The following is a 27,513-nucleotide window of genomic DNA, read 5'->3' on the forward strand; positions in this document are numbered from 1 at the left end:
ACGGGTGGACGAGCGGAGCGGGACCGGACCGGACCGGACCGGACTGGACCGACGCCCCGCTGAGCCGAACCCCTTCGCCTTCCCGAGCCGCGACAGGAGGCCGGCGCCGTCTGTTGGGAAAGACGACCGTCTCCGTTCTGTCGCGACACGACGCGCTCCGCCGCCGTTCCCCGCCGCTGACACCGGGCTTCGGGCACGACGGGACCGCAGCGCTCCCCGCGATCCGGTCATGCCGCTGCCCGTCCGCTCCGCCGCCCGCCGCCGTGTCCTCACCGCCGGGATGGGCCGCGGGAGCTGAGCCGGCGCGGAGGATGAGCCAGGCGGGCAGCCCGGGGAGAGCCTACGACTTTCTGCTGAAGTTCCTGCTGGTGGGAGACAGCGACGTAGGCAAGGGCGAGATCCTGGCCAGCCTGCAGGACGGCGCCGCCGAGTCGCCCTACGGCTATCACATGGGTAAGGGCCGCCCCGCCCGACGGACCGGCTGCGCCGTGCGGGACGCGGGGCTGCCGGCGGAGCGCGGTCCCAGCGCGGTGTAACGGGCCGTGCGGTCATCCGCGCTGTGCGTGGGGCTCCGACGGGAGGGAAACGGCTCCGTACACAGAACGCGTTGTCAGGGTGCTGAGATTTGTCTTGCCGAGAGTCATCCGTGAGGGAGGAGAAACGCTAGGAAAAATCTTGTTCGAGTAAATATCCGTGAAACAGCAAATGTGTTTGGTCTGAAGCAGCTTTCGCTGGAAGAAGAGATTGCTTTTTCTCCCTGTTTATCGCTCTTTCATATCAGAAGTGCGGCCCTTTAAGAGCAAGGTTCACGTTTGTAGTGTGTTCTTTCACTTAAGCTTTTTAAAGGGCAAGACAGAGGAGCCTCATCCGTGCCAGATATGTTCTGTCTGCAAAGCAGAGTTCTAAACATTGCCAGCTGATTTAAACCCAAGCCAGTGGCTTTGGGAAGAGGGATTTTTCTTTTCCTTCTTTCTCCCTATTCTCTTCATTTCTCCTGACCTATTTTCCTAGAGCACAACTCTAGTCTCCCCTTTTCCTTCCTACTGCAACCCTATTGCGTGAGTTATTAGAGAACAAGTGATCTTGTAAAATTACCCGTTGCTTCAAATTACTGCTACTGAAAGTCTCTGACTAGTTAATTCATTTGGAAGGCTTTGCATTTGTTACTATATTGAATTCACTGCACTGAATCAAAGCAAAGAAGTGGGTGGGGGTGGAGAGTTCTTTGTGTGGTTTCTTATGAGTCAGGCTGCGCCTCGAAGGTATCTGTGTGCATTTAAGATGTTTACTTAATAGCTTTTGCTAGGTTCCTCCTTGGGATGTTGCAGTCCCTCAGTCTGGATCCTTCACAAGGTTGGAGAAAAAGGGGAAAGAGCTTCATGGTTGCCCTGTTCTGTACATGTGGTCTAAGTTCATAAATTCTTATCCAGCAGCAGCAGTGCAGTCTCCAGTATGTCTTGACATAACAATGTTTGACCAGCTCCTAAGCTCATAGATCATACTTTAGTCTTTGCCCTTGTGCTTATAAACCTTGTGCTACTCGTGGCTTGCATGCAGATCACATTTAAATTGTGTTGCTATCTCTGTGAGTGCATCTCTTGACAGCCAAGAAATACAAATATTCTGATGGAATTATTTAGTGAGTGCTTAATGTGCTGCTTACAGATTCTTCATCCATAATAACATCTCCAAAATATTTCCACACGAAGCTGTACGTTCTGTGCTGTGCTTTGTGCAGATTGTGGTCCCTTCACCAGTCTTCACTATACACAGTCAGACAGATCCAGTTGTTCATGTCTTACCAAACCTCTTATGCACAGGTTGTTCTTCCATGGAGAGAGAAAGGAGTTGTAGCCACGAGCTGATGTGCACATGTGAAGAGAGGGGTGTGAGACACAAGTGAGGGCAATAATGGAGGATGTGGTCCTGGGCTGTAAAGGAATACGATTTAATCTTACATTTTGTGCAGCTGGTGGTATAATTAAGATTTTGTTTACACAACTGCAGCATAGCGTTACATCTCACTTAATGAAAGATGTTGTCTTTAACTGTGGAAAATCTGTAGAAAATACTTTCTTGTTCGTCATCCATCTCTACTTTTCAAGGCATAATGTTCTCCAGTGTACCAGACTTGGAGTACTTTCGAACACTTGCATGTATGCTTACCAGTTGATACCCCTTAATATCCCTTCAACCTTTCCTACATCACTTGAGTACAGCAACATAGGATGCAGCTGTGGAAGACCTGTGCAGGCTGTGAGAATAGAAATGCTGTGAGAGGGAGCAAGCTAAACATCCTGTTGGTGTTATGACTCACTTTCTAATTTGACTTAAAAGCTTGATAAACAGGAGGAGAACTGAAGTGAGCCCTGCAGGACATGAAGAGAGGTAGGAGGAAGACGTGGTGAGGATGGGCTGATCAGCAAAGAAGGTTGCTTGTTGTCTTTGGCAGCATCAAATTAGTTGAGCAAGCAAGGAGATTGAAGACAAAGTAAAACACAGAGTTGACCAGAACAGCACGTGCTGTCATTTGTTTTTTTTTTGGTGTGGTGGTTTGTTTGGATTTTTTGTTTGGCTCTTGAATGCCCAAAGGCTTTGTGTGCATCTATAGCTGTGTAACTGTGCCATCTCACGTGTATGGGCTCAGACCTCAGTTGTATAAACCAGAAATAATTTTTTCACAGACACTTTGACTAGTTATTCAAAAATAAACCTGCAGTCTCTCTCATTCCTGGGAAAATACAGCAGTCACACGTCTTACTATTTTTTGTCAGTACACAAAATTGATATAAAATCTGGAGGCAGGAAGGGAAGCCAGCATCGAGTGATCTGTCAAGTCTCTGCAAGCTGCTGCTGGTCCAGGAGCTGTGGTATGAAAGCATTTGGCATAATACAGCTAGTAAGATGAAATACAGCCTCTTCATCTCTGAATTCTTAATGACCAGAGGGCTCTGGCTTGGAAAGAAGGGAAGAAGCTTTATTAACATAACAAAGTGGGGACTGCTATGGAAGATACATTAGTGAGCATGATTCATGGAGATCATCCAGGAAGCAGTTATTCTGCAGATGGGCAGGTAGGCAGTGAGGTTAGTTGTCTGGGTAACCTGCCGTTAGAGGTTTCCCACATCTTGCTGAAAACTGAAATATTACAGCTTGGACACGCTTGATAAGGAAAAAAATGCACAAAAATGATCTTAGGGAGCTGCAGAAACTTTGCTGCTAAGTATTGCTAATTTATCACCAGAATATATTCGGAGGAAATAGAACATAATACCTTAGATGTTCTGTCACTGGGGAGTAAAATATTTTCATGCCTTGCGCCAACAGATTTTTATTCAGCTGGGTTCTGTTTTTACTTCCATATTAAAATAGAGAAAATTTTGCTTGTGATGAGATTGCTTGACACAGGGGCTGAAAGGAGTGATTGCCTACGCTTAATGCACTCCTAGTCCTTTTCTTGCAGGAACCCCAGGTTCACACTGGCAAATTCTTTCATCCTTTCTCACTCAGTGACCTTTTTATGTTGCAGCTCAGGAGGAACGATAACTGATGACTTTGCTGTTATGGGGTAGCTTTCCAAAAGGCATGAATTCCTCCTCCCCTTCCCTTTAAATTACGTTAAAATTCATTTGTGTGCCCATTGATCTCAGTAAAAAGAAAATCTGCATTTTTGTAGGAAGGAAAAGCAGGTGGGATTTGATCTCATACACAAACTAAGTGCCAAAAAGGCAACTGGTGGGAAATGCACTTGTTTCAGACAGGGCATCTGACTTCTTTTGGGATGGGCCTGTGAAGCAGTGATGGATGCAGCTCTGAGTGTGCTGGTTACGACTGCCCCTTCAGTCTGCTGCCTCCCAAGAGGAAGGACTGCATTAATTCTGGGCTGCAGTATGTGATGCACGTGGAGAAAGAACCCCTCTGTTACTTTATAAGACGTGCCCACTTCATGAGACCAGAGCATTTGCCCTCATATGTGGAAGCAAACTGAAGTGTAACCTTTTTTTTTTTTTTTTAACCTTTTTTCTATATATAAACGCTGTGATAAAGGGTCCTTTGACATTGTCTGTGATTGCCAGGTCAGTCAGTGGAGTTGTTTTGTTGGGGTTTTCTTATTTCTAGCTGGTCTTGCACATCTGTTCAAACAATTAACATTCAGCTCGCTTAATTTAATGGAGAAGTAGCAATCCTAGGCACAAATGGTAGTTCATAGGTCTTCCTAAGTTTCTTTGAAACTTCCATAAAATTACTTTTGCTTTGTTACACACTTTGCTTTGTTACACTCAACCAGCTTCCTTCAGCCTAAGGTAGTGAAATCATCTCTTTGGCTTAATGTTACTCAGCAACATAGGAATCAGGAGCTTGCATCCATCTCATGGCCACGAGTTGCAGTTTCATGAAGGGGAGGTAGGCTGATCGCCCTGGGGTCTGCAGCCACTTGATCAGTAGGCAAGAACTGCTTTTCTCCCCAGCTCTCCTCACCTTACCAGTGTTGGTGGGTTTTTGTGAGTGGAGGAGAACTCAGTGCCATGTATGTATGCCCATGCTCAAATTTGGTATCTGGCATCTTCTTTTCAGTGATTTCCCTTTATCTGTTTCTTAATAAGGTTCATTCAATGGTAAAAAAGAAAACAATTTTTGGTCAAGCGTGTTGTACAATTTCAGATGGAAGAAGCCTTTAAATCTTGCAAATCATGCAGATATTTTTCAAATTCCTGCCTAAAACTAACCTGCACAGACGTGTCTGAATTTGATACCTGCTATTGCTACTTCAGTTTGTTGTGGCAAAAACGATTACAGCAGTAGCTCACTTTCTCCTTTGTCTTTCTCATGCCCATTCTCCAGCTCACTGTGCTGCCTGTCTCCATTTCCCTTGGGCTAATGGTGTCCTTTTTTTTTTTTCCTCCTCCCTTTAATTTTTCACAGATGTGCAGGAGTGGGAAAGAAGCTGTAAATAAACAAAATTACCACGAAGCTCCCAGACAGGTGTGTAACATGAAAGGAAAAGTCCAGGCTGGTTTGGAAAGTGGTCGGACTTCGGGCTCATTTCAGTCTTTTAAGTTGCTTTGACCAAACCCAAATGGTGTTCGCCTGTGCCAGGAATAAGTTTTATCCAATATGTTGATTAAAATACATTTACATATTGCTGTCAGCTTGCTCTTGTTCTGGGAATATAATGAGGATGCAAAATGGGATGAAGGATAGAAATTGGCTAATTAAAAAAATATATATATACATTTCTATCCAATGTTATTTAGTTCCTCTGGACTTTGTTTAATGTGAGACTGAAAATACAGAAAAGCAGAACCATTTTATCCAGTCCTTGAGGTGGGCTGGAGTCTGTCATGCTGGTTTTCTTTAAGGAAAATCTCAAGCAAGGTTCTGATACAGCAGACAAACTTGTTTTGAGCTTGCTGTGCTTTTTCCATCCGCTTTTCAATGTTGATACAGTGGAACACATCAGTACAAATAATTATTGCTTTTTGTTATGCCTTCCTATGCTGTAATAAACTATGAGCTGGTTAAGAAGGCAGACACACAACTTGGAGTTCCACAGCAAAGCGAAGCTGTTGCAGCTAAGGCAGTGATGTACTGATCATTGACATACACATGTGGAATGTCCAGTCTTCGAGAAAGGTGAAATAAAGCTTTCTGTGCCAGCATTGTAATTTAGTACCTACTCAGGGCAAAGTCCACAAAAACACTGGTGTTCACAGCAGCTGGTTATGTATCTGCACCGTCGCTCAAATCTAAGGAGAAATTGAAAGCTAATTAGTAGGAAGCTCTAATCTCATGTCTGCCCAGGAGTGGAGGAGGCTTAAAGGTCTAGAAACTGACACTGCTCCCTTATTTATAGTAGCCTAAGGCTTTAATGTAGCACATGCCTGCTATGGTATAATTGCATTTTTGTTTGGTCTGTTAGTCAGACTGTTATTCTGGCTTCATATTTTGGAGGAAGGAATACGTGAGTGTTTCTCTGGGTCCTGCTGGTAGCTCTCTGCAGGACGTGTGCCTGTTACAGCCCCCAGGGCTGCGAGTCACCAAGGAAGCTGCTCTTACAGTGTTCACATCTCTGAGCTGTGCTTAAGGTAAGGTGAGAATCCTGGTAGTAAACAAAAATAACTGCTTCTGAAGTGGGGAGGAAGAGGGAGGGGGCCTAGTAGGGAAAACACCATTACACACAGACAGAAACTTCTCTGTCAAGTCGGTGGCGTGTGATGGTTCTGTAGGGATGTAAATGTTAAAGATTGAGCATTTTGGAATTGTGATTGTTGTTAGAAGCAGGGAAATGGGAAAGCTCTTTATTGTTCGTGAGATACAGCCTCGTGCTAAGCTGAAAGCTGATATAACAGCTTTGCTGTTTTTCTTTGTGGTGTGGGATTTGCTGTGTGTAGGGACTGCATGCGGGCAGCAAGGGATGCAGGAGGCAGAGGTGAGTGCAGTAAGTGGGGAGCAGATGGGAGAGCATGGGGCTGTTGGCCCAGAGTTACCTTGGGCATTGACATCTTTTCTGGAACACTGGATTTCAATGTAGAAACTGGTAGTTCTATATATGGGGGTGGAGAAGCTGATGAGAATTTCTAGAGGGGAGTTTTGTCAGCTTATTTTTAAGAACTTAACACGTGATCTCTTGAGTTGATGTAAAATCAAACCATCCGGAGTTTCTCCCAGTGTATTATTTTTAGATCTCAGCTTCACATTCATATAACATGGGCTCCTGGCAATACCTGTTTTAATAGTGTCTTTAAGTGTATTTGCACAGAACTGGTTTCATTCTTGACTCAGGAGATGACCTATCTAATGAAAACTCCCAGCGATTCTAAATACGTAGCTGGTTTAAGACCCGTGTTTATGTGCAGATGTAATAGAGGAGACTGAACTTGTGGCTGCATTTAGAAGTGAACTGCAGTCCAGGAGTGACGCATTTGCCCTACATGAGTTTGGCTCATCTCTTGCACTTTCAAATGCAGGCTGATGGCTTGTGTCTGGTGACTGTAATTTGTTGAGTGCGTGGTGTGTTCCAGGCTATGCTCAGATTTTACCTCTGCTCTTCACCCCAGTTTTATACTGTTTGTTCAGCACAACTTGGCAGGCTGTTGCTCACTTGGACTTCATGCAGGGAGCCCTGCCCTGCCTTAGCAATGTATGTTCTGTTGTGATCCCACATCAGCAAACTGAAATGGCCAAGAATGCCTGTGTATTCCAAATGTATATATTGAAGAAACAGTCATAAGCCTATTTGAGGATTTAATGCTTAATTTGCACGTTGTTATAGAAAGTGGGCTGCTATTGATGCTTGTATGAAACAGAAAAGAAATTAATTAAAAAAAAAATTAAAAAGCGTGAGGGGGCTGTTATTCCATAGACTTCAAAACAAAGTAATTTGTGAATTTTAGAGATGAAATGTGTTAATGCAGCTCCTGTGCCCTTGTGCTCTGTTTGCAAGCTGACTTTAATACAATGCCTCAACATATTTAAGTGCACGAAACATGAAACTGCCAGCTGGAAGACTCAGACCCAGCAGGTCTGGCTGCCTTCCTAATGCTTTTTCATGAGCAGGCTGAGGAGGAGAGGCTCCTGCAGATGATGAGTTCAGTGGAATGACTGAGTCAGTATAAGCACTCTTGTGGTGCACAATCTCTACCTGGATATCTGGGTGTCTGTATTTCCATTCTGATGGATTTAGCAAGGAAATGCTATCCCTGTACGTGCTGCAAAATCCCAGCCAGTCCATGACTGTCCTTCTGATCTTTCTCTGTGTTTACTTCTGTAAATATGCCAAGGGAAGTTTGCATGACCTTGACTTCTCAAACCAGTTCAGAATTTGTAGATTGTGGTTTAACTTGAGTACATACTTTATAAAATAGAAATGTGACAAATGGGACTTCAAACAAGTTCATAACCTCTAAACTTTTATTTTTCTTTACAGTTCATTCTAAAAGGACCTGTATCATTTGCCTGATCTTAGTCTTGGAGCAAAAGGATTGCAGAGTCCAAGAATGCATGCAGTGTAATGACTTTTCTTCTTGTCTCCAAACAGGAGTTTAATGCAGTGGTGGTTGAGTACTATGGTTTTATAGGCAGTCTCACTTCTCAGTCTTCACCATACTTATCTCAACATCTGCAGGACAGCTAATTCAATGCAGAAGACTACGTGAGAAGTGACTGCATAGTTTAGGGGTGAAGAAAAGTCTGCAGTTGTAATGATTCAAATGAAGCTTGGCTGCAGTTACCTCTAGAGGAGCAGCCTTCCAGCACCCTTGGGCTGGTCATCAAGGGGACAGAGTCATTCTTCATAAAGAGTTTGTGGGTGTAGGTTGAAACAAGAGGTTCAGAGTAGGTAAGAGGAATAACATTTTCTTTAATGGAGGAGAAGAGTCAAGCTGTGGAACAGGTTGCACAGATGGATCCCCAGACCTCACAGCTGATCCTGATTTGAACAGGAGATTGATCTAACTGACCTCCTGATTTTGAGCCAACCTGACATTTCTTTTTGTCCTTTTTACCCAAAATCAGTTTATTCTAACTTAATAGAAAAGTGAAGCCAACTAAACAATGAATAGAGCAAGATCTTAGTAACGTATAGTCTTTGTTTTTCCTTTAAATCTAAACACAAAATGCTAGGAAAAAAATCTTTCTGAAGTTTTTCTCCTGGAAAAAAGAGTACAGTTAGAATATTGGCAGCTCTTCTGCTGGAATAGCTGGAGAGGAGGAGAGGAAAGAACTGGAAACGTGATCCAAACCAAACTTAATTTCCTTTATTTTTATAATGGAAGATACAGTGTGACTTGGTAACTCTTCAAGTTATTGTTAACATTATCTGGAGAGCCCACTTTGCTGCAGGATGTCTTTTGCTTGGGATTTCAAATCCAAGAAGTGGAATGGTCTTCTGCTGTTTTGGTTTGGCAATACAGTTTGAAAGCTCTTTCTCTTCAACTATCTATGCTTTTGCTCTTTTGTATTTTTAAAGCAAAATTACGGTGCTTACATTTACTCCACTTATTCTTTGTGAATTCCAACTTTGATCTTTATTGTAATGACAGAATTCACAATATACAGGAGTATGCTTCTGAAATAGAATTCCAATGCTGTAATTGTTATGATGTGTTAATATGCTTAACTAATAACAGTGGTTTAATTTTTCAGAAGCATTTATTTGCAGCTTGACTTAAAGCCTGAGGAGGTCTTGGAGAGGTTTCTAACTCTTCTCTGAGCTCTTAGACCTATAGCTCAGAATAATGACTGCTGGATGGTCTTGTGATTCTTGTCGTGCCAAGTATTTTTGAGCTGGTTTACTGCTAATGAAGTGTCAAGATATAAAAGATCATTGTTCTCTTCTGGAAAATGTCGTAAAATGTGAAGTATTGCATCTGCTTTTAATATTTTTATGGTAGCTTTGAAGCTATTCTTCTTCCCAGATTCTGGCCATATTTCAAGCCTAACATTCTAGATAGAAGGACAAGTTGTGCATGGCTGCTTCTCATTTCTTTATAGATTTGTAGAATTTGTAGAAGATATGTAGGCTACCTCTGCTTTTTTCCCTATGTACCAGGATGATTTGTCCTTAGCTGTGAAGCTGAATTACTATACCAGGAAGATATCCATAAGCACAAGGACTTTTGGACAATCAGTTCTTATATAAAACCCATTTGACTCTTTTGTGGTTAGCTATCTTAGCCTGATGGAGCTTCTCTTCATTCTACTTTCCATGGATGTGCAGAACACCATGTCGTATCTTGAGACACATTCATATGTCAAAAAAGATGAAACAGTCACATTTCAACTTTGTTTAGTTGCAAGGAACGTGGAAGACGTGTGAGATCTCAATGACAGACTGCCCTTGAGAGCTGATGTTCTTTGAAAGTAATATAACAGCTTTTCAGGAAAAGAGAACACTTGTTAATATTGTGCTCCTTTCTCATGTCACCATCCAGCTCTTACCTGCAGGAACTGGAGAACAGCAGTGAGAAGGTGCTAGGTCATGGTCATCTTTAATTTGATATCAAATGGACCAGAATTCTACATCTTTGACCTCAAAGGAGAGCAGACTACAGTTTCTTAAATTTGACTCGCTTTTTCTCATCCCACCACCTCACTTTATCTGTGTCCTTCTCAAAGCCCCTGTCTCTGTACTCAGCCATTTATGGTCAGCTATTTGGTCACCAGCCATTTGGTCACTGGCTGGTTCTGTGCCCTTTGTTTGTCTGGACTTCTTGCCCTGTATCTCAGCTCAGCTCCTCTGTTCAGCCTCCTCCTCAGTGTCTCATCCTCACCTTTGTTCTGCCTTCATGCTGGCATCTTTGTCACATCTCTCTTACCATGTAGCTCAGGGTTCTGTCAGGTCCTAATTTCTTTGTCCAGCTGGTAACAATCATTTCCAATCTATTCTCTGGAACTCCTGTCTCTTCACATGAGTTTTCTAGCCAGAAGTGTGTTGCTGTGCTTGCAGGTTGTATCCTGATGCCAGTCAATCTGTGATAGTCCATCACAGTGGTCTCCTTGTATCAATCTATTGTTTCACATCTGTGTGGAGGAAAACTCATCTCACATGAGATTCCTGGAACTGATACATTAGCCTCTTCCTATCTTCTTTCAAACTTATTAATAAAATAGGATGATGTTTCAAAACAAAGCAACAACAAAAAACTTTTTTCCCTGTGTGATGCTAATAACATTGTCTTTTCCTGCCGTGCTACTATTTATAAACAGTAACATGTTTTTATATATATATAAATATATTCTTCTCAGGAAGTTAGCTGCAACTTGCAGCAAGCTGTTGAGGCAGCCAGCTTACCTTACACCTCTGATATTCTTTCCTTTTGGAAGAATGAAGAGGGGAAATGATGAACTGATGCCTCTTCCTGACCTGGGGGAAGTGGGGACAAATCTTTCTTCTTGTGGAGTAAATTTGGACTGTGCAGAGGCTATTTATTTTTTGTGCACAATTGAAGGAGGAGAATGAAATATTGTTTCAGAGCCTGAATTTTCTTTCCTCTTAGCATGAATAGAAAGAGATCGTTCTCAGGTTTTGGCTCTCTATTTAGCCACTGCAGAATTACTGCAAACTAAGGCATGATTTTATAAATCATGTACTTTTAAGTTGCTTGCAGGTTCTTGAGGGTAGGATGCAAATTCAGCATGCAAAGTACTGGCTTTAGTTTGCTTACAAACACTGACGATGAGAGAGTGGACAGAAACATAGGTTCTGTTTCTGTAAATTAGCAATCTGGCTAATTAAATCTTGTGGCTCACACAGGTTTTGGAGTACTGCAGTTGTTAATTTGGTTTTCAACTAAGCATTGGAGGTGTGCCATAAATTTATGACAAACTTCTTAATCCTGTACCCATTTCTTTGCTTTGAAGGACAGTGGTCCAGGCTAGAGCCAATGAGAAGTGCTCTGAGATTTCTGGATCCTAACCTGGTGCCCTAGGAACTTGCAAGCATGAAAAGCTTCTGTATAATAAAGACCACTTTGATTTGTAAGAGTAGATTTTTTGTAAGCTGATTTCTTTAAACATTTGAAGGAGAACAAGTGTGCTGAAGGATAGGCTGTGGTATTCACATATCTGACCATAAGCAAACATAAAAATAAAAGCAGAGCTTTCTGATCCAAATCTGTTATTTAAAAAAAAAAAGGGGGGGGGAAATTGTCACATCTTTGAAATGAGTGCAAGACTTACTATGTGTAATTGCTGTTTATGATTTGATTAATGAGTTGAAGAAAACAGTCTAGATCTAAAATTCCAGTATCCTTATTTCAAACTGAATACCCAACCTGTGCTTATCAAACACATGGCTTTTATTGCAGTAATTAAGGGTGATAGATTAGAATTTGGAAAATGATGGTGATTCTGGAATGGCAAGCAGAAGGCAAGTCTGACTGTCACATAACCTGACCTTTGTGCTTGCACCTCAAATTATGTGGTCCAGTTTTAGTGTAAAGAGTTTATTGGCAGTAAGAAGTTTCAAACATCAGCTTAATTGAGTTCTGAATCAAAAGCATGGTGTGGGTCTGCTTGCTTGGGGTGATAAATGAATGGGCTTGGAAGCTGTGGCACTTCTCAAATATACTTGAGACAGTCACAAATGTGTTCCTAACAGAAATGTTAAGCTGTAGTTTTGCCATGGGTAGAGAAAGGTAGATAGCTTAGAAGGCTCATAATGGGAAATGATGCATGAAAATGTTTTAAGCACTCTCTAAAACCTACCACCTGTTTTTTCAGTGCTGTCAACAGTCTTTGAAGGATGCTTTTGCTTGACTCTGTTAAACATCCCGTACCAGAATCCCACTGTGTGGATCTATTTATGGTTCTCTTTGTTTTGTAGAATCTTAAGGTTTGGCACAGAAGCAAACGATGGGAAGGAGATGTTAATACGTGTCTGACATAACTATTATTAATTGTATCATTTGGACAAACCAGTGGAAATCTCTGAAATGTGGTCAGGTCATGTTCTCTGTTCTCCTATAGGTTATTTAGAATAAAATACAAAGAAAATTCAGAACAACCTCAAAACCATTAGAATGTTGGACAAACATCTCATTCCTATGAAAAATTGTCTGCTTTTTCTTGTGTTGTTTTTTTTTTTTTAATTATCAAAATACAACTGATGATGTGTCTGTGGCCAGTTGCACCCAAACTTTGAGTTGTGTATTCTTCACTTCTGCAAAGCTACAGTTGGCAGTCGCACTGTAAATCACTGAATCTCAGTAGCAGAGAACATTTTTGATGAAGTAATCTTGCCTTTGCTGGAAGACAAAATGAGCAACTTAAATGATTGAAGGATTCTTCCCAAAGAGACACATCACAAGAATGCCACTGCGTGCTTCAAGAGGAATAGAAGTGTTTCAGGGAATGTTATACTTACTGGTGTTGACAGGACTGCAGTGCAGCCAGTGAAGCATCAGTGATGGTATGGAATGGCTAGAAAGCATTGCTGCAGAGAGGATGCCTTCCTATTTGCTGTAGTTACCAAACAGCTGAATGATTTTGGGGGGAATTTTACTACATTCCTGAACGTAGTAATGCTAAGTTCAGTTTTCTAGCTCTTTGCTTTGTGTTTGAGAAGAAAAGCATATATTAAAAAAGCAATTAAAAAAAAAAAAAAAAAAAAGCCTCTCCAGCAGGGATGCAGCTTGTCTGAGGTTCTTTAATTTCAGTTTGTGGCTTGAGACCTGTATCATTTTGATTTATTAAAAAAACCAATCTACACAGAAGTGTGAAGCACTGACAGGTTTTTCTGGTTCACTTCAGGCAGCTGAACTCCCTGACCTGGCAGCCTGTCTCTTTCCTTTCCTCTGCAGCAATACTTCTCGCCTGTGTAGCCCAACAAAGCTATTCTGTATTTCTAAATGAGTGAATAATGTTCTGGAAGGACATTTGATTTCTGCAACAGCACAACCCACATCTGTTGGTCTCATTGTTGTAGCTGCATGCTGTTCTGATGATTCATGGCAAAAGGCCTTTTGTTTTGATTCTTCATCAGTGGCAAATGCAGAAATATTCAGGATTTAGTATACTCAGGTTTCATGATCAACTGGCTCTGTCTATATTACAGCTGAAGAATACAAAAGTTTCTGAACCTATTTCTTCTTTGGAGATCTTCTGAGAAGTCCATAGATGCTTCCATAAACAGCAGCTGGTAGTAGTATATCTTTGAGGTGCATTATGCATGTCATCTTAAAGCAAAATATTACATATCTTTCCTTATGTGCAGCCAAACAAGGACAACTTGCAGTGGTGTATGCTCCATGGAGCCTGGTTTACTTAGCTATGAATCTCTGCAACTCTGACTTCCTATGTTTGGTATGTCTTTAAGAAGAAGGATGGATGTCCAGGTGCTGCGTGGGATGTCAGTGTTTGCTAATGATGGTCTGCATCTCCATGAAGTTTTAGATAAACTGATGGAAGTATTTCACTCTGTGGGAAATAGCAGCAGTAGCACAGGATGCTGGAACAAGCTGTGCAGTGTTGGGCAGGGTTTGTTCTGTGTTTTATGTTCCTCAGGATTTCTGAAATGATGAAACTTTTTCTTTCAGTACAAAAACTGTTTTCATGTTGTGGTCTGTTCCGTGGCCAAAGGCTTTTCTATAGGATGGATTTTAAAATATATATATATATATATATATGTATGTTTATCTTATATATAGATATACATAGATACCTATCTGTATATAGAGACAGCTGTATATTGTTCTTGGCTTTCAGGTTGGGCAGATGTTCAGTGATTGCTGCTGGAAATGACAAACTATTCAACAAGTTGAGTGATAGATAAAACTATTTCTAATAGTTCTACAGTGCAGTTGTTCTTTCAAATTTGTTGTTCTTGAATCTTTTCCCCTATTGTCACGGAATCAACTAGATCAGTTTATGCCCGTGACAGGGGGCAGTAGGCCCCTGCCCTCCCCACCCCCCACCTGGGCCCACAAAATGGGAAGGAAGGGGGAAAAGGAAAAAAAAACAGCGGCAACAATCTATGGAGGTAAACTTATTTTACTAACTATGATATCGGAATACAAAATAATACAATATAATACAATCTAATTGAAATTGAGACTAATAAATCAAATAAGATATGAGAGAGAGTTCCCGAGACCGAGTCAAACCTGAAAAGCTTGGAACGGCTAGGAAAGCACCCTCCAGCACCCACTGCCAGGCAGTAAGAGACCGCCCCCCCCGGAAGGGTCAGATCCCGTGACTTCCGTAATGTATAGGGATAGGTACATAGAATTAGAGCATTAACACTTCAATTCCAGTACATGATGTTTTGATGTGGAATATTGAAAATCAAATAAGAAAAAACCAAAACCATGACATTCCACCCCTTATTCTACATCACTACATCACGCTTAATATATATATATACATATACAAACAAACAAAATGATTAAAAATGCATCACACGCACACGTCTATATACACATACATGGAATTACTGTCTTCACTCCCCCAGCATCAAATTTCCTTGTGGTACATATTGAACATCCCCATTTTCCTGCATTACCCACCAAGTGGATCCAGGTTTGCCCTTTCCAGAAGCTGGAAGAACCCAAACTGCTTTTCCCAACATGCTCTTTACATGTATTACAGGGACCTTATCTCCCTTGACAGTATGTAGGGAGCTAGCAGGACCATCACGATTGATAGATCCTCTGGTATTGACTAACCAGGTGGCTTCTGCCAAATGCTTCTCCCAGTGCTTAAATGTTCCGCCACCCATTGCTTTCAGCATTGTTTTTAACAACCCATTGTATCGTTCAATTTTACCAGAGGCTGGTGCATGATAGGGAATATGGTAAATCCACTCAATGCCATGATCTTTGGCCCAAGTATTTACAAGAGAATTTTTGAAATGAGTCCCATTATCTGACTCAATTCTTTCTGGGGTGCCATGTCGCCACAGGACTTGTTTCTCAAGACCTAATATGGTGTTTCGGGCAGTAGCATGGGGTACTGCATATGTTTCAAGCCACCCAGTGGTTGCCTCTACCATAGTAAGCACATAACACTTACCACTGCGGGATCGTGGCAAGGTGATATAATCAACCTGCCATGCCTCCGCATATTTATACTTTTGCCATCGCCCTTCCTCCCAGAGTGGTTTCATCTTCTTGGCTTGTTTGATTATAGCACATGTTTCACAGTCATGAATAACTTGTGCAATAGCATCCACAGTTAAGTCCACCCCTCGGTCTCTAGCCCACTTATATGTGGCATCTCTCCCCTGATGGCCCGAGGTCTCATGAGCCCACCGAGCTAGAAATAATTCACCCTTGTTCTGCCAGTCCAGGTCTATCTGAGCCACCTCAATTTTGGCAGCTCGATCTACCTGATGGTTATTTTGTTGTTCTTCAGTAGCCCGACTCTTGGGCACATGAGCATCTACATGGCGCACCTTTACGACCATATTCTTTGTTCGGGCAGCAATATCTTTCCACAGTTCAGCAGCCCAAATAGGTTTACCCCTTCTTTGCCAGTTATTTTGTTCCCACTGCTGTAACCACCCCCACAAAGCATTTGCCACCATCCATGAGTCAGTGTAAAGATAAAGCATTGGCCACCTTTCTCGTTCAGCCACATCCAAGGCCAGTTGGACAGCCTTTACCTCTGCAAATTGGCTTGATTCTCCTTTCCCTTCAGTGGCCTCTGCAACTTGTCGTGTGGGGCTCCACACAGCAGATTTCCATCTGCGATGCTTTCCCACAATACGACACGATCCATCAGTGAACAGGGCATACTTTCTTTCATTTTCTGGTAATTCGTTGTATGGTGGGGCCTCTTTAGCTCGTGATACTTCTTCTGCTGGTGTTCCAAACTTTTTACCTTCAGGCCAGTCCATGATGACCTCTAGGATTCCTGGACGGCTGAGGTTCCCCATCCGCGCTCTCTGCGTAATCAACGCAATCCACTTACTCCAAGTGGCATCAGTTGCGTGATGGGTGGGGGGAACCTTTCCTTTAAACATCCAGTTCAACAGTGGTAGTCGAGGTGCCAGAAGGAGCTGTGTTTCAGTACCGACCACTTCAGAAGCAGCCCGAACCCCCTCATATGCGGCTAAGATCTCCTTTTCAGTTGGAGTGTAGCCCTCTTCCGACCCCTTGTAGGCCCGACTCCAGAATCCCAGGGGTCGGCCTCGGGTCTCTCCTGAGGCTCTCTGCCACAAGCTCCAAGTGGGGCCTTTCTCTCCAGCAGCAGTGTAGAGGATGTTCTTTATATCCTGCCCTGTCCGTACTGGCCCTAAGGCCACGGCACGGGCTATCTCTTGCTTAATCTGTTCAAAAGCCTGCTGCTGCTCGGGGCCCCATGTAAACTCATTCTTCATTCGCGTCACATGATAAAGGGGGCTTACAATGAAGCTATAGTTTGGAACATGCATTCTCCAAAAGCCCACTACACCCAAAAAAGATTGTGTCTCTTTCTTACTAGTGGGTGGAGACATAGCGGTGATTTTGTTGATCACATCTGTCGGGATGTGACGACGGCCATCTTGCCACTTTATACCTAGGAACTGAATCTCCTGAGCAGGTCCTTTCACTTTGCTCCGCTTAACAGCAAAACCAGCACGCAGAAGAATCTGGATTATTCGCTCTCCTTTTGTGAAGACTTCTTCTGCTGTATCGCCCCACACAACGATATCATCAATGTACTGCAAGTGCTCAGGGGCACTGCCCTGTTCTAATGCAGTTTGGATCAACCCGTGGCAAATGGTTGGGCTGTGTTTCCACCCCTGGGGCAAACGGTTCCAAGTATACTGAACACCCCTCCAGGTGAAAGCAAACTGTGGCCTACATTCTTTGGCCAAAGGAATGGAGAAAAAGGCATTAGCAATGTCAATGGTGGCATACCATTTGGCTGCTTTTGATTCCAGTTCATACTGGAGTTCTAACATGTCTGGCACAGCAGCACTCAGTGGGGGTGTGACCTCATTCAGGCCACGATAGTCCACCGTCAGCCTCCATTCTCCGCTGGCTTTACGCACTGGCCATATGGGGCTGTTAAAAGGCGAGTGAGTTTTGCTGATCACTCCCTGACTCTCTAGTTGACGAATCAACTTATGAATGGGGAGCAAGGAATCCCTGTTGGTGCGGTACTGCCGTCTGTGCACTGTTTTTGTAGCAATTGGTACCTGTTGCTCTTTTACTTGTAGCAACCCCACAACAGACGGATCTTCTGACAGGCCAGGCAAAACAGACAGCTGCTTAATGTTGTTTGTGTCTACAGCAGCTATTCCAAAGGCCCATCGATACCCCTTAGGATCCTTGAAATGCCCCCTTCTGAGATAATCAATACCAAGTATACATGGAGCCCCTGGACCAGTCACAATAGGGTGCTTTTGCCAGTTCCTACCAGTGAGGCTTATCTCGGCCTCCAACACAGTCAATTCTTGAGAGCCCCCAGTCACTCCAGAAATATGGATTGATTCTGTCCCTTCATAAGTCGAGGGCATCAGAGTGCACTGTGCACCGGTATCCACCAATGCCTTATATTTCAGTGGTTCTGATGTGCCAGGCCATCGGATCCACACAGTCCAATAAACTCTATTATCCCTTTCCCCCCCCTGACTGAGGGCAGGGCCCCTCTATTCATTACCTGTGGTAACCGGAGCAACTGCACTGGCGGTTGATCTGCCTTGTAATTCTCTCACCCGTGCTCGTAGTACATGAGTAGCTTGGTCGTGCCACTTCCTCATGTCTTCTCCATGGTCACGTAAGTAACGCCACAAGGCAAGTCGCGATGTAGGATTCCTTCCTGGAGCTGGAGAGCGTTTGCCTCTAACAGCTGAGATTTTTGATTTTGCACCTGCGAAGGAGGGTTCATCGTCTTTAGTTTGTTGGATCCACATTTGTTCTACCATCTCCTTCACCTCCTTCAGTAGACTCTTTTGACTATACTGATCTTCATCAAGCGTTTCTGATACTTCTACAGGTTTGTCACGATTCATCAGTGAAGACACTTGCTCTTGGACTTTATTCAGTTGCTCCGTCATTTGTGAGATGGCGGCGATGGCGGCGCGAGTTGGGGGTAGCTGTTGTTCATAGCTTTGGAGCATAAGAATCAATTCATAAACTAAGGGGCTTCTCTGTTGGTCCTGGTATCTGTCCGATGCGGCCAATAGTGCAGAGGCGTATCTGGCTGGTGCTGTTGATGTGAGTTGCTGCCACATTTCACGCGTTGTTCTCACTCTCTCAGGGTCATGGCCTTGTGGGTCGTTAAAAACACAGTTCGGGTCATACAACATTTCCACCACGGCTATTTCCCTCAAATACTGGATACCCTGTTCAACTGTATCCCATCTTTTCGTCACAGGCTTCAAGCCGCTTTTGAAGGGGTACCTTTCCTTCACGGCTGTTAATACTCGTTCCCAGAGGGAGGCAGCCCCATCCAGACATCGACTAATCCCTCTGTCATTAGCTGGATCTCTGGCAATGGCTCCTAGTTGGCGGGCTTCATTACCATCTAGAGACAAGCTACTGGCCCCGTCGTCCCAACAGCGAACTAACCAGGAAACGATAGTTTCATTTGGGCGCCGTGTAAATTCCTTTCTTGAGCCTTGGATTTCAGTCATCTTCAGAGGCCAAGGCTGCTTTAGCTCTATTAATATCAGTAAATACAATACATAATTACAGTACTGGCAAAGTGTTTTTAATGGGTTGTTTTTACTACTAGCTATATATTCCATGAATGTGATCTTCAACATGCAAAAAGCTAGAAAATCACTGGAGTTATTTGTAATGGAGATCAAGAACCTGGTTCTCTGTGTGCTTTATCTGTTATGTTACAGCATTCATCTTATGAAAAGGAATCGATGCCATTGTGCGATGTAATAAAAGCATCCTGCGTTCCTCGGGGGCCGTTCTTGAGGAATTGGGTGATGGCTGTGCACAGAGGAGTTGCCTTGAGTCTAAAGCTCACAGACAGCTGCACTGTGTGGTTGTGCACTCATCTCTGGCAAGAGCGTATTCGAATCTGTAAGCAGGGAACATTCCCTGTTTTAGATAACCCGTACTTTATTTCAAAGAGCAATGTCTTGTGTTTTTTAGTTTAGTGAAGACTCTGTTTTCATAAACTGGGCTCAAACATCATTTGCCTCAGATAAAGTAGAGGTAACAAGTGCCATTTGAGCAGCCAGCGTGGGGCGGATTTTCTAAGCATCACAAAAGCTGCACGTAGCCGTCCCATTGCTAAGGGAGAGCTGACTCGGGTAACAGCTACTGCACCGTAACTGCTGTTCGGTAATGTAACACCTGCTTGTTTTCATTGCACACCTGACTCTTCCCGACCACCACCCCCTACGGTCCGGTCCTTCTCTGCGCTCCTCTCCATCAGATCAGCCCCTCACCTGCACTGACACTGCACTCACCCACGCTTCCCAAGCTTCCCAAGCTTACCTACAAGGACGGGAAGGGAGGCAGGTTAGCAGCTTTGTTGAAGTCAAGATGTGCGCAAACTGTATCCAGTCCTGCTGCTTTTTCCACCCCGCCTTATCTATCCTGGATGAGGATCCAGTCATGACAAAATGCAACTTGCGTTGGCCGGGAATCGAACCCGGGTCAACTGCTTGGAAGGCAGCTATGCTCACCACTATACCACCAACGCTGTGCTTGCTGGGCTTTGTCTTCATTTCTTGCCGTGCTGTGCTCTGTATGCTTTGAGAGCAACAGAGTTAGGGCACATGTCTTACTAAGCTTTAAAACTTCTTTGCCCCCCTCTTCCCATAAATATAGCACACTAAAAAAGTCTTATTGCTAAGCATTTGATATATGCACCATTATGAACAATTATATACACTGTTATATAGCTTAACAACTTCTTATTCTGAGTATTAATGGCCACCCATAGTAATGAATCTTACAGCTGCCTTATTGTAACTAATAAAACCCAGCGTCTTCAGTAGATACTGAGGCTTCCTCCAGCCTCTCTACGTAATTACTGCAATCCATTTATGTGCCCCAGCAGAACCTCCTGGCTGGCTGGTGGGGCTGCTTTCTGTGACAGCACGGGGCTGCCACTGTTTGGGTGTAGAAGTCTCAGGATGGGCAGTGCTGCCAGCCTGGCAGCTCTCAGCTTGTGCTCTTCATCCCGTACCTAATAGCTGGTAAGGCTGCAGAAGGATGGCAGGCTCACAGCGCAGCAAGTGGTTGACATTCTTCTGTTTCTTCTCAAGTCTCAGTACTTCTGCTGATTTTGCAGCTTGCTGCTGCCTGTGCACCCACCAGAACTCCTGCAGTGCACTGTGTGTGTCCTCACTCCTCTGCTGTTTTGGAGTTGTCTGTCTGCAGTACAAGTACAGGCAGTTAAAGGGTCATCTTCAGCACTCTTCCTCTGAAGATCTGCTGAATTCTTAAGTAGCATTAGGACATTCTTCACACTACATTTGTCCTGCATCAGTGTGTTTTTTCTCATCCCTTTGTTTTGTTTGTGCTCAGAAAATAAGACCTCTCTGCTCTTCAAGACACGAGTCTTGTTATGTTTTAGGATATTTTCAGTTTTCTTGCTTTTTAAACTTCTTTTGGAGGAGCTGATGAATAAATGTTCAATTCAGGAGGTTTCTTGTCTATGACAAAGTTGAGAAACATGAGAAAAACACACCAGTGAAAGCGTGTTGTGTGACTGAGCAGTGTGATTACTGAATGCAACTTTTCAGAGAACAATTAATAAGATAAAGGCATTTTTAAAATTATTTTTTGTGTTTATAATGATGCACTTTGTGGATGCAGTGTTAAAGCACAGTGCTCAAAGCCTGAGCATTGTGGTGGATATTTTCAGGTGTCAACTGTGGCTACGTAACTGCTTCTGATTAGTATTACCTAACTCAGTTGAGAAAAACTACACCCATTTTGCCCAAGAAAACTGCAAAGCTAGACCTGAGCATATTTTTGCATGGTTTAATTTGTTTCTGGGATATGTCAGGTCACCAGTAAAAATTAAAAAAAAAAACCTAATGTTGTAAATCTCTGCAGATTTTTTCAAAGACTACATAATAAAGATGTGAGTTCAGCTAAATATGTCTGCATATTGTTTGGGTTCTTTAAAATATTTTAAAATATTTTAAAAAATATTAAAGATTTTAAAGATTAAGTAGTGTATATGAATGTATAGATACATATCACCTGCTGACTTTAAGCCCTGCAGCACTTCACAGCTCATCTAAAAGAAACACTGTAGGTCAACCCCAAGTGCTGGGCTTGTTATGGGAAGGAATAACCTGCAAGCTGCCTGCCTGCTGCTGTGCACTGAGTAGGTCTTGGGGGCAGAGAAGATTGTTATCAGTAGCAATGGAAAAGTCTAGAAAACAAAGGCCAGACACTTTGCACCATCTACTGCTCTTATATTAGGGACGCTCATAGCCACTTTATAAGAACTGTTTGTGAATCAGAGCTGATGAGAAAGGAAGAAATAATAGAGGCAGTGAAGCGGAGGAAGTGAGTAACAGATAGTTCACAATATGCATATGAGAGGAAGGGCTTAAAGCTAGTTCTTCCTTCTTTTATTGAAAATAAATAAAACTTTAAATATGTATATTGTCATGGAAATGACAACAGAGATTGGTGATCAACATGAAGGGATGCTGAGAAATCTACTTAAAATGAACTTGCTTAAGTAATATGAAAGCTCTTCTACTGTTTATGTGAACAAGTTATTTTTACTCGTGTTCACTCCATAGAGTAGTAATGAATAAATTCTTTCATGGTCAGCTTCTACAAAGTCCGTAACTATTGTCCATGTATTGCACACTTTCAAGCTGATGTAAGATTTGTATGCCTGTGTTCCCCTCAGGAATAGATTACAAGACTACAACAATTCTTCTGGATGGTCGACGAATCAAGCTACAACTCTGGTATGTCTTCCACCATCACTCATAGTTTATATTTCAGAGACATAACGAATGCAACTCTTTGGGACTTGAGTTCACCCTTATGCCTCAGAAATATTTAGCCAAATGAGGAAGAATGATCCAGCTAGCCAGTACTTTGGGCAAGTCACTTACTTTGTATTTATTTCAATTTTTTACCTGCTTCATATAGTAGGCCCTCTAAAAGAAAGATGAGTCATAAATACAGGAGGAAGGGACAAAAGATTCAAAGAACCTTCAAAAATTGTAAGATATACTTGTAATGAGAACTGTGAAAATACCTTAAAAAGCATTCAGTGATTGTATAGCAACATTCCCTGCTCAATTTATTAGTAGTAATGGTTGACTAAAGAACTGTAGTATTGAAAACAAGAAGTGTTGTTGCTCACCATCAGTTAAATGTGGATAACTTCATTGATGTGCAACACTATCCTAACAAAAAACATGTCAAGAACAACAACAACAAAATTTTACCGTGTGTATTTTTCCTGTAGGGTCAGATAGTTGGTCTGCTGGGGAGTCTCTGTGGTAATATTTTTGCAGAGGACCATCTTCTGGCTCCTTAAGAAATATTCTGCAAGAAATACACAGCTTGAAATATGCAGCAACATTGAAGTTTTCCTCATTCCCTAAGCTCATGGCATAAAAGAGGAAGAAGCAGGGTCAGGGCAGGACAGACAGGGCAGGAGATGGAGTGTGATTTGTGAGGAAACTTCATCTAGACAAATTGGAGACGTGAGCTGTAAGAACACAAAGTGTTCAGATAGGGTAGAGAAATTCAGGTGAAATTGAGTTGATATAATTATATTCTTTTCCTCCTGGAAATGGACAATCTTGTGCCACTTCTATCTTTAGAAGTCTTGCTGATGTTTATTTTAATTTGAACGTTTCTAAGATACTGGAATTAAATGTCTAATTTATTCTTCATTGGCTGTTTTTGCCTTTATGAATTTCAAGATAACATTTCAAGATAAAATGCTAAATGTAATGAAGGATAATAGTACTCTGACATACGGTGTCTTGATTACCTGATAATTTGTTCATGTACTTCATTTTTCTACTGCATTCCATTTGATATAGCTTTGTAAAAATAGCATATAATGCTCATCTGAGAGATGCTTTAATCCTGTTTGTGGAGGGAAATGATATTCTTAGGACTCCTGAAAATAACAGATAGATAAAATAATATTAAAACCTAATATATCTAATATCTAATAATCTAAAATAATAGATGGGAAATGTTTCTGCAGCTGACCACACACAGAAATGCGTGTCCTGCATTTGAAGACTGGTAACCTACCTCAAAAATTCCTTATGGAATTTTGTTTCTTAGCATATCCTCCACTGTGATTCTGTACTTCATGCTTTCACTGTCTCCTTAAAGCCTGCTTTCTCATACTGAACTCATAATAAGCTATTGCTGCTGTAATCAAGAATTTACTGTTATTCCATTAGTTTCCTAGGTGATAGCTATTGTTTACTCCCACTTTTTTGTCTGCTGCAATAACAGAATGTTTCTTCAAGCTGAGCTAAATGCAAAGTCTAATGGCATATGTATGCTGGACCAGTAGCCTTTGTTTTCCAAGGACAACTGCAAGAATAAAGTTTCAAGTTCTTGTTCTCCTGTACTGGAAAATCTGAAAAATTTAAAAGGTTGAATTCCAGTGAGAGAAAAACCTGCTGAGAATGAGAACAATTCTTAACACGTTAGTGACTGCTTGTGTGACTAACGGAATGGGGGGTGATATTGATCAGTACAAACCTAGCTGAACTCCTAATGTAGGAGTCCACCTATTTCTTCTAAAAATATTTGTAACTTATTTTGTTTAGGGATACATCAGGGCAAGGGAGATTCTGCACCATATTTCGGTCATATTCAAGAGGTGCTCAGGTAAGCTGCATGCAGCTCTCTTTAGTGATGAGTAAAGATTACTGTATGAACAACAGATAGCAAGTTGTTGTGATGACTTTTGTTGCTCGCTTGTGGATTGCATGCAGTTGCACTGATAGTCTAAAGACAACATGAAGGTTGGGAAATAATAAGGGGCAGGATTTTCTTGGGTGGGAGGAGGAGGGGCAGAAAGTAATGAGATGACGGTTGAACTGGAGTATGTTATAATGATAAAAATCTTCAGGCCTTCTTGTTGGCTACATCAACAACTTAAGCCTGTTGGTTTCCTTTGACCATGTGAATACACATGGTAGTGCTGCCTTTAAAGCTGTGTGCCAGGTAAGGTGAACAGCCAACACAAAACTCAAGAGCAATAGGAAAATACAAACATAATAAAAAATGTAATGAAGTGTAACGACTTATAATAAAATCTCTTAAAAAAAAAACCAAACACACAGTGTAGTGATTTCAGTGTTTCAGATTTCAAAGTACTGCTTTAATTCACGACATGTAGAACTGCATGGTTTATGTTCCAGAATTATACAGAGCATTGAATCTTCAACCTACTGCATGTGGCCACTAACATTTATTTACTGTGACTTGTGTTGTGTGTATGATCATTTGTCCACTGTAAAAAGAAATATTTACCAGTACATAACCCCCTCCCAGAAAGTCTGGGATTCTGTCCCTCACCATATCAGAAGTCAACACAGAGAGCTGCGGCTTGGTGTTATTGAATGTTGAGGTTCTGCTTCATTAGGATCTTTCTAAGCATCTTATAGGATTATTTCAGAATCAGAGAATTCGCAGATAGTATTTTCTATTTTGTGCCTTTGTTAAACTTTTTTTTTTAATAACGTGTATATTTAAAAACAGGGAGTAATACTGGTGTACGACATTACCAATCGTTGGTCATTTGATGGCATCGATCGATGGATAAAGGAAATAGATGAGGTAAGGTACAACCCAAGACTGTCACTAGTCTATTGCAGATGAGTAAGACTGACAGTTTATGATATTTTCTGCTGTTTTTACTGGCATTTGCAGGCGATGCTTACTACGGCATCATCCAAGATGCCAAGTTTATCATTCTGTTTCTATGTTTACAATTCTGGAAGTTAGAAACATAGCAGCTTGAAGTGTCTCATTTCTTTAAAGGTGTTGGCAGTAAGCATATGGAGGGCAAAGATTTCATATTGTAGTCCCACTCTTGCTAGATTTGCCACATCATCTCTGCAAGTGAGAAAGGGATGTTTTTAAATCACAGAATCATAGAATAGCTTAAGCTGAAAGAGACCTCTAGCGATCACCTTGTCCAAGCTGGCACTCAGTCTCAACTCTTGAAAAATCTTTTGTTTTAACTGAGGGAAGGGAAAAATTAGAGCCAATTTTTTTGTATTGCTTTTCTTTTCTCAGCATGCTCCTGGTGTACCAAAAATCCTGGTTGGAAACCGCCTTCACTTAGCCTTCAAGCGCCAGGTGTCTACTGAACAAGCACAAAGCTATGCTGAGCGGCTGGGCATGACTTTTTTTGAAGTCAGTCCTCTTTGTAATTTCAATATTACAGAGTCCTTCACTGAACTAGCAAGAATAGTATTGATGAGGCATGGAATGGACAGGCTCTGGAGGCCAAACAAGGGTAAGCAAAATATGCTGAAAATATTTAAAATTAGTCCTGGAAAAGGTTTGTGGTTCTTTAATGAAAAATAATTTCCAGAGAATTGTTTCCTTGGCTGACATCAAAATGAAGGGCCAGGAATCTGATACAACTTGTTTTCTAAACAGAAAATATGCACCTGCAGGCATAACCTGTTCCTGCTTTTGTAGGGAATAGCATGTCTTTCCTAGAACTAAGTATTGATACTTAAGTAGGAAATGGAAGGAGCAGATATATTTGAAAATGCAGGTGTGGGAAAGCATGTGGGAAGGGAAATGAGAATTCATCCTACAAGTACAGCGTGCATGCAGAGCGTTGGTTATTCTACTAGCGTTTGGCTGACAAAAGCAAACTATTATAATGGAAGTTTTATGTCTGTTTTTAAGTACTGAGTCTGCAAGACCTTTGTTGCCGTGCCATAGTTTCCTGCACCCCTGTGCATCTTGTTGACAAGCTCCCTCTCCCAGTTGCCTTAAGAAGCCATCTCAAATCTTTCTCCATGGCCAACGGTCTTAATGCCAGAATGATGCATGGACGCTCGTATTCGCTCACATCCAGCAACATCAATAAAAGGAACAGCTTAAAGAAAGCTAAAATTATCCGCCTACCACAGAGCCCACCAAAAAACTGTACAAGAAACAGCTGTAAAATTGCTTAAGCTCTGTGGGAAAAGGAACCTGGATGGAATCCCTTCATGTGAAGCGTTGAATGTGAGGACTCCTTTTTTTAATAGCAGAGCATACTCTATGTAGGTATCACACTACACAGACAAAAATGAGAAAAACAAGTACTATTTTGGAGCCTGATCACTACAGTAATGCTGCTTTGGAATGAGTGACTTGTTCAGTGCAACTGAAAGGGTGTGATGTTTTGCTGTTGGACTTTGCATACTTTATTTTAGTTTCTGACTTGCATGATGCCATTGTTTTCACTACTTGATGTATTTTCCTATGGGGAACAATTATCATTATATCGAGTTCTTAATTCCATTAAATCTGGAATGTGGCTTACTGTGTAATTGTTTGAAAAAAAAATCCTGTCTTTTTGCAAACTATTAAAAACATGAGTCATTGGTTTACATATTCGGGCAGTTTTTAAATGCAATGTATTGTATACATTGTAAATTCTACAAATAGTGCAACCAATTCTAGTCATACTGCAGTTGTGTATTTGGATGTTTGGTAAAGCTTCCTTGATGACTTCAAAGCACTAACTTAACTAAGCTAAAAATGTGTATATAATTATGATGCACATATGCAACAAGGTTTTGTCCCATTCGTATATGTAATAGATTTGATAAAGTTTTTTGGTATGTTATTTAATACTTTGGGGAATTAATTTGTGGTTTAAATACTTATTTTTCTGTACAGAAAAAAACTATATATATATTACATTTTGTACCACTCTCCTGGGAAGTTTGAGAAAGAAATGCCAAAGATACTGTAGTTAAGGGAACATGACTTGAAAAGCTGCTTTATAAGAAAAAAGCACTATTTAAAAAAATAAATAAATGCTTCTGGAAAATAAATCCTATTGAGCTTTATTTAATTGGAGAAAGTTGTCTTTATCTTCCTTGAGAAGAATTTGAAGAACAGTATACCTGAAGTGGACAGC

General features: G+C 41.8%; 1 protein-coding gene and 1 non-coding gene across 2 annotated transcripts; one reads left to right on the plus strand and one right to left on the minus strand.

Annotated features, from left to right (window-relative positions):
• On the plus strand, nucleotides 1-27,412 carry RAB40B (RAB40B, member RAS oncogene family). Its single transcript, XM_031599176.2, has 6 exons — nucleotides 1-453; nucleotides 22,276-22,336; nucleotides 24,182-24,242; nucleotides 25,119-25,196; nucleotides 25,659-25,881; nucleotides 26,286-27,412. The coding sequence occupies exons 1-6, from the start codon at nucleotides 312-314 to the stop codon at nucleotides 26,555-26,557; spliced, it is 837 nt and encodes a 278-aa protein (XP_031455036.1). The 5' UTR covers nucleotides 1-311; the 3' UTR covers nucleotides 26,558-27,412.
• On the minus strand, nucleotides 20,023-20,094 carry TRNAG-UCC (transfer RNA glycine (anticodon UCC)). The gene has a single exon. It is a non-coding gene; the product is annotated as a tRNA-Gly (tRNA).
• Nucleotides 27,413-27,513: the final 101 nt, after the last annotated feature.

Source organism: Phasianus colchicus, chromosome 20 (genome assembly GCF_987193195.1).
Source record: "Phasianus colchicus chromosome 20, bPhaCol1.hap1.1, whole genome shotgun sequence".
Taxonomy (NCBI): Eukaryota; Metazoa; Chordata; class Aves; order Galliformes; family Phasianidae; genus Phasianus; species Phasianus colchicus.